This window comes from Maylandia zebra, linkage group LG1, assembly GCF_041146795.1.
Source record: "Maylandia zebra isolate NMK-2024a linkage group LG1, Mzebra_GT3a, whole genome shotgun sequence".
Lineage (NCBI taxonomy): Eukaryota > Metazoa > Chordata > Actinopteri > Cichliformes > Cichlidae > Maylandia > Maylandia zebra.
This window is the reverse complement of record NC_135167.1, coordinates 5,370,358-5,381,181: the sequence shown is the minus strand read 5'-3', so window position 1 is coordinate 5,381,181 and position 10,824 is coordinate 5,370,358. Positions and strand designations below refer to the sequence as shown.

At 36.7% G+C, this 10,824-nt stretch overlaps 1 protein-coding gene across 2 annotated transcripts; it reads right to left on the bottom strand.

Moving 5' to 3' along the window:
• Positions 1-728: 728 nt before the first annotated feature.
• On the bottom strand, positions 729-3,698 carry LOC143420875 (uncharacterized). Of its 2 annotated transcripts, XR_013100649.1 has the most exons (4): positions 3,023-3,693; positions 2,202-2,319; positions 1,920-2,088; positions 729-1,408 (listed from the first exon to the last, which is right to left on the bottom strand). XR_013100649.1 is itself a non-coding variant. In XM_076889424.1 (3 exons), the coding sequence occupies exons 1-3, from the start codon at positions 2,890-2,892 to the stop codon at positions 1,309-1,311; spliced, it is 960 nt and encodes a 319-aa protein (XP_076745539.1). In that variant the 5' UTR covers positions 2,893-3,698; the 3' UTR covers positions 729-1,308. The 2 variants fall into 2 exon arrangements, 1 of the variants encoding a protein (XP_076745539.1); XM_076889424.1 differs by having other exon boundaries at positions 2,202-3,698.
• Positions 3,699-10,824: the final 7,126 nt, after the last annotated feature.

Sequence of the window (10,824 nt, the reverse complement as noted above, 5' to 3'; positions counted from 1 at the left end):
AGTTGTTTTATTTATTTATTTTAACCAATGCAAGAGATGAACTAAAACTCAGTAAAAAAAAATGGAGCAACTCAAAAGACACACTAAACATGGAGATGGGCGATGTGAGATGGACTCACACCAGACATGAAAACAGAGACCAGGAGCCAGGAACTGAGTTCAAAACGCAATTCCTGCACCATGTCCTGGATCTGCCCAGGGGCCTCTGCTAGGATATGCTTGTAAACCTCACCTGGGAGGCACCCAGGAGGCATCCTACACTGTAAAAAAAAAACGTGCTGTTTTTACAGGAAAACCCTGGCAGCTGGGGTTACCAGGGACTTCCTGTAAAAACGCTTTACAGATGCAACTTGTAAATTGATTTACAGTGAATGAATCTCAGATTAAAACTGTTAAATCTACAGGAAAAAGAAGTTAATTTCACACATAGATGTGATATATAAATACACTATTTCCTGTATCTTTTACAAGTAATAAATGCTTTTTGTGGATCCATAAACTGCAAAATTAACAGGGAAATATCGTACAAAGAACTAATTTAAAATGGTAGAACTACGGTGAAACTGTGCATATTAAATGGAGCTGCTCTGTAAATTATACATAAAATCTATGCTGAATATTATATGTTTTAATGTAAAATTTTAACCATAACCCAGCAAATTTCTTACTGCTACGCCTACACCCAAACATGCAAAAATACACATGAGAAAACACAAGAGAGGAAAATATCACTTTTGGGAAATTTATTTTGCAGCCACATTAGCAAAATGACAGCAAATGGATCCATTTTTCCAACTAACACAATATGCAAGGCACACAGCAACTACACAATTCAATCAAAATATAGGCTATAAAAGCTGTGGAACATTCCTGCAAAGCAAGAACCATGTTCATGAAACAAGCATTTGTTAGACCCTCCACCAGAAAAAGTTAAATAACCTGTTAAGACTTTAAAACAAAAAACACATATTGTGCCAAAAATGATCATAATCACCGTGCAACGCAACACGCACCCTGCTGTCACCACAACCATGGCCCTGGTCAGAAAACATCAGCAAAACCACGTGGTGAAACAAACCTACACATGTGGTCTAGAAACACTGCAGTAGCAGCATGTTGTTTTTTTTTTCTTTTCTTATGTAAATAAAGAACATTCCTACAAAGAAAGAACATCTTCATGAATTGGCTTCATGCATTCGACCAGTAAAAGGTTCCAGTACACATTGTGGAACAAAATTAACAAAGTAAAACTAACAGTCCACAGAGAGTCAAGATTTAGGCTTAGCGCCACTCGTGGTCGGCGAGATCCTAAATCAGGGTGAGGACTCGAGGGTTCACACTGAGACGACGCTTTGAGTTTTTGTTCTCTACTTTGGTTCCTTTTTCTGGGTTTATGGAGAAGAAACACCTGTAGAATAACAATCATATAAAAGTTTATTAAGCATTTTTATAATTGATCAGTTAAAATACACATACAAAGTAAGTAAAAATTAAGTATATACATATATATACAGTCATGGCCATGACCACGTTCAAGACAAAGTATAACCAAAATGCTGTGGGGAAGTGAACAATGCATGGTCAAAAGTATTGGCACCCTTCACGAGTGTCTTCTGCAGTGATATGTCACACTTTAGCATTGTTAAAATCCAAAGCAAAGGTTATAGGTAGTCAGACGTCAGTTGACGCTTGGTCTAGCCCTGAGTCTCGGCCAGGCTTGGACCCAGATTCAGACTGTTAATGTATTTAAAAAAACCAAACAAACAAAAAAAACAACAACAAAAAACAGAAAAAACAACTGAAACCGGCTCCAAAGCCGACCGAGACTCAGAGCCAGACCTGGACTCGAACCACATCAAAGCCAGACTCCAGATCCCAGAGTCTCAGTTATGAGAAATAACAAAGCCATATTTGTTCACCTCTGAAGAAACTCTAAAGTGGAAGCCAGCTCAGATGGATAATGGATGTTGAAATTGTAGTAGCTCCCGAACATGAGGCACAGTGCAGAAATGAAGGAGGATATGTTTGTGCTGACGAGGTGCCGATCAACACTCAGCATGTATCTTCTTGAGGAATAGCAGGACTGTCCTGTGAAAAAATTATTTAACAGGTTATATCAATAAACACGGCAGTCACATGACATTCTATAAAAAATGCACTTAAAAAAAAAAGAGAGAGAGAGAGCTATGAAACAGACTTACCACACATGATAATAGTGGGTGTCAGAGGCACTTGCTCCAGTTGTACCTCATCTGCCAGACATGTATCTTCAACACAGAGAAGCATGGACTCCTCCTTCTCTTCAAAGTAGCTGAGTAGCTGTTTAAGGTAAAAGAGACACATGTTTCTGAGATAAGAATGACTATCCTTCTCTGGCATATCACTGGCTGAACTAGCAGATGCCATGGTTTCATGTGTGTTTTCTGAATATTCTGTACTGTCATTTGGGGGCTGAGGACGAGATTCCTTGTACATGTCATCAATACCATCTGGGGAACAAGCTTTATGCTTCCTACACATGTGAGAAGTAAATGATGACTTTTTTGTAAACATATGCTTACAACCACTTACTGGACATGACACAGACCTGCCCCCTGCAATATGATCATTTAAGTGAGACACTAGCTCTTTCACTGTTTGAAAATGGCGGGCACATAATGAAACTGCACATTTTAAATCTGCAACAAGAGCTTTAGGAGTAGCTTGAAGTGCAGGTGCATTGTGCACACGATAAAAATGCCCCTTGAAAGCAGAGTACGTGGTGAATGTTTGGCTGCAATTGGCGCCAACACATTTAAAAATACAACAAGGCTCATTCTTATGCACTCTGCAATGTAGTACATAGCCTCTTAATGTGACCAATACCTTTTTACAAAAGACGCAGATGATCATTTTTAGTATTTCTAAAGTTTGCCTGTGCTTTTCAGCTGAACTAGCATGCTAGCGCTAGGTTATGAGCCTTGGTCTAAATATCAACTGGTGCTTTTATCTCGAAAAAACGTCGCCAAGATATTGAACTTACCGTGCAGACTTTCTGACGAACAAACACAGATCCTCAAAAAACACTTGAAATCGTATGTTTGTAATTTGTCCTAACAACGTAGTTGCTGAAAGTTCATGTTTTCTTCTCCCGTCTTCTCTCATGTGCTGGCTCGTTAGCTATAGTCGTGAACTAGGCGCTCTTCTCCTCCCGCCCTCACGTCATTATCCAATCAGAGACGAGCTTCAGATGCACATTCAAAATTAGGCGCGCTCAGTGCAACTGTGAGTGGCCTGAAGTAGCTTACAGCTCTGTGGAGATGAGGCACCATAGAGATCCTATGGGAGGCACTGTAAGTTTGTTTAGCCTTTAATAATGAGACATTGCTGACCTAACCCAAAAAAGTATTCTAGTCTAAGTATCACATTGCAATTAAAAGAAACATAAAGAATACAAGCATTATGACAGAAGCATTACTTAGTCGTTAAATAATAATTTCTTATTGGTTACCCTACAATAGGCTGCAAATGATTTAAGAAAAAAACATGATGTAAACAATTTTAATTGTATATTTTTATATAGCCTATAAATGGAGAGGCAACCTCTCAGGTTCACAATGACATCTTCTGTGAAAACATTTTTATTAGTCCAATCCATGACTTTGCATCATTTCATGAATCATGTTAAAAGTAGGCCCAGTACATCCATGCAGTTGTAAAGTGACTTACATATACGTCATGTGTTTTTAAGGAAAACTGACTAAAACTGTGATTTTTACAGTATTTGCATGTCAAATTAACATGATTGTTTGGTTATGAGTATTACGGTGTTTCACTGTTTTTATTCACAGTATTTGTAGTTTTAACCAATAAATTTGATTATAATCACACATTCATGTTGTAAATATAACAGGAACATTCTGTTTAAAGGTTTACAATAATTCACTGTGATCGAAACAGGAAAGTTGTGTTTTGGGGTTTACTATACATTTCTGTAGGGGTTTTACATGGTTTTTATGTCAATTTCACTGCCCTTTTTTACAGTGTACTTAGATGTCCAAACCACCTCATTGATAAGGAGATGCGATTCTGCTTTGAGCATCTCCTGAATAACTGTGATCCTCACCTTATCTTTAAGGGAGAACCTATCCACCCTTTAGACAAAGCTTAATAAACAGACGTTTAAGTATCTAGGGCCTTGTTCACAAGTGAATGGAGAGTGGAACAAGAAAGTGAAAGATGGATTGGTTCATTACTGCTGGTGCTGTACTGGTTGGTCATTGTGTAGAAAGAGCTGAGTTGTGTTAAATATTTAAGTTTATGGTAATTGCTGATTTAGAGTACTAAATACAGGGGTGCATAGACTAAACTTGTTTTCCATTTGGACATTATGGAAAGCATTGAAAAATACATATCTCAGCCCATATTTTCAATTGTCATTTACAGTTCTGGCTGCTTATTAGTTTTATGTAGCTTTTATTGAAAATAAACCAAATTTAAAAAAACAACAATAGATGTGAAGATGTAGGTGTGAACAGCTGTAACTCTCAATAGCGCAGTGTCTAACCAGCTCTACGTGTCTGCTCATAAAACCTGAACTGTACTCCAGCAGGACCAAGTTTCTTTCATCCCAAGAGCAGCTGTGAGGGTTCCGATCTGCTCAGGAACCAATTTAGATTCCAGCAGGTTTTTGGCTGAAGCTGAGAAAATGGTGCATGACAGAAACGGCAGGACAGTTATGGTGCATTTCTGCTGGCTGTGCTATCCACCAACAGAGGTGCTAATTAATGCTAATTGCAAGAGGGGTCAATTATGCACTCCATGGTGCATGATTAGGACCACCGTGTTAGCGACCAATGAATCAAAACAACAGCTATCCTCTCTGATGCTAAAACTGGAGCCCACACACAAACACACACCTAAAAAACAAACAAAAAAACCCCCCATATTGGTGCTGAATTAAAGGTATAATAAGAGAGACTTTATGTTTTTCCAAGGAATGACCAGAATATTTTTGAAAGATAGATTACAGCTGAAAACCATAATTTAACATATACTTGGATTTGTGAATACATTTCTGACTAAAAACTACCTTCCAGGCTCTTGAACAATAAATCCACATAAAGAAAAATTTAGTTTCGTGTATGTTTGCCTGCTTGTAGCTGAGGATACTGAAAAAAAAGAAAATAAAGAGTCTGAATGAATGAATTCTCTGTTTTTTGTGGCTGGATTTCTGCTGTAGCTTTTTTTTGTTTTGCATTCTTGGAACACAAAATTTATTTATATATATTTTATTAGTTACCGTCTGACACAAATCAACAAACCAGAAGGAATGGAAGTTCCAACTGTAGCTTAACAGAATGTCAAAGTTTGCTGACTGAGATTTGGTCACACAGTCTTGCATGTCAAGAAAACTTTGAACAGTGCTAGGAGAATGAATTAGTCCAGCAGCTGGGACCATATGGTGTTTGTGTGGTTTGGCGGTTCAGTGACCAGTGGTGAAAACACAAGATTAGTTAGACCATTCTCATGATTCTTTTCCTGGTAGGATTTAATCCCTTCAAATCGCTTTCCATTCTGGAAACAAGCCTAGAGACAGTTTTTCTTTAATGTTGGGTGTTTTCTTTTCTGTTTTTTGTTTTTTGCTATTATCATTTGTGTAGAAACATCTATGTATTCCATTATCGCTGTACCTGAATCCAGTTTTTACTTTGATTTTCTTTTGTAGTGAAGATCAAAGTGGACTAAATTAGATATGTAAACACTGTTTCATGGAACATAATTAAAAAGCTACTTTTAAGGTTATCCTATCTGAATAAGTTCAATCATAATGAAGGAATAAATTCATAGACTAAAGAAGCAGGTTTGTTTGTGAATTCTGTTGGGATTTTATTGAGAGAAAAGGTAAGAAAAGTATTTAAGAGAAACTGTACAGGGCTTAGTTTTTCATACAGTAATATGTACAGTATGTATTTGGAAGGCTAATGATTTCTTTTAGCAATATCTTTATGAGCAGCTCAGTGAGTTAGATTACAAATATTTAATTTTTTGAGTTATTTTCAATCCTAAGACAGGGGATGTATGTGCTACTACTACTACTAATAATAATAATAATAACTTTATTTATAAAGTGCTTTCAAACAAAGTGCTGTACAACTAAGAGATAAATAGAATAAAAGCGATACATAGCAATACAGGTAAAAGACACAATACAAATTAAAAACAATAAAAATTTAAAAACTAAAAGCCATAGAATTAAGACATGTAGGATAGGGTGAACAAATGTGTCTTCAACTTAGTTTAAAAAACCTCCACAGAAACGGGGCACGAAAAGAAAAAGCACACTTTCCAATTGTTTTTTTTTTCTGGCTCTAGGAACCTTTAGAAGGCCAGAGTGCTGAGATCGTAGAGCATGAGATGGAACATGAAGGTGTAAAAGGTCGGAGAGGTATTATTATTATTATTATTATTATTATTATTATTATTATTATTATTATGTACTAAAAGGCAAATGAAAGTCCTACTAAAAGCTGCACAATTATTGTCTTTCGGTTGGTCATTGTTAATTTAACTTTGGGAACTAAATATGCAGCTAAAATGTTGAGAACATTAGGATAAATTTATATATTACTTATATTCAAATTCAAATTTTATTTGTCACATACACAGTCGTACACAGTACGATATGCAGTGAAATGTTTAGACAACTGCTCGTGACCTAAAATAAAAGACTATAAATAGGATAGGAAATAAATATGAAAATTAAAATGAAGGGTAAATTTAACTAGGAAAGAATAAAATAAAATATAACAATTAAAGTTAAAAATAAAATAACTGTACAACAAAATACACAATACACAAAATACACAATATAGAAAATATATAAGAATATATGAAGAAATATAGAACAATAAGAGCAGCTGTACGAGTAATAAATGGTAATGAAAGAAATGTAATGTCCAGGGTTGTATCCACATATTTAAGTGTCTTGTGCAGTGCAAATATGCTTAAAAGTGATTTATTTAAGTGACTTGTGATAGAGTGATTTGATTAGATGACCACGCAGTGTAGTTGTGCAGTGGCCACTAGTGTAAACAAATGTCCAGAATGTCCAGTGTGTGTGTAAAAACCATATGTGTGGGTCAGTACTATGTGGTGGTGTGATTGAGAGACCGTATTGCCTGCGGAAAGAAGCTTCTTCTCAGTCTCTCTGTGTTGGTCTTCAGAGATGTGTTACATTTGATTTGTTAAAGTTTTTAATTGTCATTACTGAAATTCTAAACCATAACACTTTTTTAAAATAGCAATAGCTGATAGGATGAATAGTGTTCTGCAGCAGTATAGCATGTTTGAATCAAGCTTTGTTCTTTTCAAGCTCATTAGCTCTTTGGTTAATTGCTTTATCATGAAGTTTAGTGTTAGACATGATCTTGCATTAGCAAGATGATTCCTAACTCAAGACTTCAGCTCACTGAAGGAATTCCTCCCATTCAGACTGCTGGCAATCATTTGGCTACCGTACTTCTCATTCCTCTATTCTCTGACACTTTTAAAATTAGATCAGTGGAAACCACCTCCAATTTTCCCTAATCCCCCATCAGCGGTCCTCACCCGTCCCAACACTACCACTAAATATTAATAAAGCCAAGGTGAATATGAAATAAATAAATAAAAAAAACAAACACAAAAAACTAAACACACACACAAAAACAAACAAACAAAAAAAAAAACACAAGAAGAAAAAAATGTGATATCTGTAGCTCAAAGCCAGAATAGAAAGCAGCTTTCTTAATTTGTATGCACCAAAGTTTGTTTATAATTGGGGGCATCTCTGCCAGGCAACAGTAATTACAGTTTCTACACCACACGAGTTGGAGCCACAGGGCTGCCATATAAAATCTGGCACATATCAGCAGGGAACAACGAGCGCAAAGTTGTCACCCGAGGGACACTTCCATTACGTGACAAAAGTGAGAAGGTAATTTGATTTACTCTTTAGTTAGGCAACTTCTGTCAAACCTGCAGCCATACACAGCAGTGGGGGAGCATGAAGATTGACTACAAATGAGTTTGCTGACCTGCCGGGGTCGCACATTCCAAAAAACAATTTGTGCTATCATTTAGCTGAAGATATCGGTTGCTAAAATGTGTTCCATGGCTGATTTTGACTAATGGTTCAGGTGCATAAAGATAGCAGCCTTCAGGCTTAACATTATATCCAAACCCAGAGGCCAATAGCATCTGAAAAACTAAGACCACTCTGGCAAGTTTGGAAAACTAAATGGTGAATAATAGTGTGTAGAATCAGATTTTTTTTTGGTTTTTAATTTAAATGTAACTAATCACTATAGCTAGTATTTGTATTGTTTTCATTGCAGCAGTATTAGCTGTGCATGTGCACTCTTTAAATGCTGTAGGCATTTGTGCAAGCAGATTAGCATGATTTTTTTGTCTTTCAGTTCAGTGAGGCAGTGTCTGTATTTGATACTATCAAAGATTTTTTGTATTTATGAGAAACCTTGATATCAGATAAACCCGTAAAAATTCCAATCTTCCAACAAGATTAACAGAAAGAAGACATCAAGAAAAGGAAATATCGTTAAGAAATAACGCTATAAAGGCCAGGAAACAGGAGATCTTACTCCAAAAACATAAATAAATAAATAAATAAATAGCATGGTCAGATGAGCTTTACTGTAACACAATAGAATCTCTCTGGTTTATATCTGAGAGGAGTAATAAATCAGGTTTAATACACAACGGTATCTTGATATGGCACAGTTTAAATGTTAAGACTAACAAAATGTTTTAGATATTGACAAATGTGTAAAAATGCACACAGCATGTGTAATGCTTCTTGATTCTATCCTTCTTTCCCTCACTGACTCTGCAACCATAAATGACTGCTGTATTCCAATCTGCATGACAAAGCAGTACAAAGTTCAGTCCTGCTGCACTGTTGGCTACATTCTCGCAAAACTAGAACTATTCCATCTTCATAATGTCAAAATGATAAACAAAATTCTTAAGACGGCACAATTTCTTCAAGTAAGTGGCAACTTTTAAGGATGAAAGGTTACCTTCAACATGACAGCTGTTTTCAAGGAAAGTAAACTGGGAAAGGGGAAAATGATAAGCACTGACATTCTTTTTCTCTATTGATGTATTTCCCTATCTTGATGCTGCTTTTAGGATGCAGGTTTAGTCTAAGACTGTTTTAACAGAATACTAATTCAAGTGGGTTAGAAGTCCATTTTTGCTTTCCAAAGCAACATCAACAACACAGCAAAACTGACTTTTATAGCATTCAAGCAGCGCAGGGCCAAAGTATGCTAGGTGACTAAGTGAAGAACGGTGTGGGAAATATAATGCTACAAGGCAGCTTCTGTCTTTATCATGCTGTCTGATGATGCACAATCTTGCCAGAAGCATTTTTAGAGAACCAGCACAGCCATCCCGGTGTTTGGAGAATGGGTCCACTTGTGTCTGCTGATCTTAGATTCTGTTGTTTTGTATTTGTCTGTTTCTTGAACATCCAAAACATTGCAGGAGCTATTTTGTGCTGATGTCTTGCAGTATCCCTTCTGGTGTATTTCCTTTAAATCTGAGTGCACTTTTGTGTAAAAATGTAAATGATTTTGCTTTTTTAAATAGGTCTTCTTCAACTAATTTATATACTTGAATCTTACTTTCAGGGAGTTTAGGAACTTGCAGGCACAAGGTAATGAACATAGCTTAAACAACAGTGGTATCCTAATATTTCAGTAGTCAGCCAAGTTGGCCTGTTCTCAGATGTCTTACTGACATTTTGTCAAAGCTGCTTGTATCTTACAGATTGGTCTCTCACTCCCAATTTATCACATATAGAGGTTCGTGAAGGAGTCCCATTGAAAACCATAGGTGGTGGGGCTACCCCTGTAGCATACCTGACAGAGCTGCCTAGTTGTTGCTGTAGCTGCCTGGGTTTCAGTCACCCCCAGGCCATTTGCTGCATGTCATTCCCTCACTTTGTCTCCCCAGCTTTCTCTCTGTTCTACAATATCGCAATCAAATGTACGCATTCTTGTTCTTTAAAAATGGCAAATTAGCTCTCAAAGTCCAGTGGTGGGGCAGTCCATCAGTAGTGTACAACTTGTGTCTAACGTAGCAATGCCTGTGACACCAAAGAGAATATCAGTATTTGATGGCCGTGGTCCTGTTTTGTTATGTCTGTAAAACGTGCTTTCTGCTATACTATTTGTAGTCTCCAGGCAAGGATGACCTTGAAGTAACTGGCATGATGTCATCAGGGTTACTTTTTCAAATATTTGCCCAAGGATGACTCTGTGCTTTGTGTCACTGAGCTGACCTGAAAATTATCTTCATACACAGCAAAATCTCCAGTGTTAAATTAACACTAGAGAGTGTCTACATGGGTCCACACCTCTGAGTGTTAAATACAATACTGTTGAGTGTTAAATTAACACTTTTGACAGTGTTATATGTTTAAAAGTAACCTGGTCAGTTTTGAAGATTAACAATGGCTAACACTGAGCAGTGCTGATTTTCTAACACTGGAAAATAACTCAAAATGTTAGAAATATTCCAGTGTTAGAAAATCAGCACTGCTCAGTGTTAGCCATTGTTAATCTTCAAAACTGACCAGGTTACTTTTAAACATATAACACTGTCAAAAGTGTTAATTTAACACTCAACAGTATTGTATTTAACACTCAGAGGTGTGGACCCATGTAGACACTCTCTAGTGTTAATTTAACACTGGAGATTTTGCTGTGTAGCACTGTCTTCAACGTTTTGTAGTGTTGACCTCTAGCCTGTATAAGAAAAGCACACTCATTCGGCAAT

Bases quoted from the DNA above. Each gene is read 5' to 3' on its own strand.
- LOC143420875 (XM_076889424.1), bottom strand. From the start codon at position 2,892: ATGATCATCTGCGTCTTTTGTAAAAAGGTATTGGTCACATTAAGAGGC. The intron at 2,089-2,201 runs GTAAGTCTGTTT...ATTTTTTCACAG, and splicing joins ACCCACTATTATCATGTGTG to GACAGTCCTGCTATTCCTCA. The intron at 1,409-1,919 runs GTGAACAAATAT...GTTATTCTACAG, and splicing joins ACTTTAGAGTTTCTTCAGAG to GTGTTTCTTCTCCATAAACC.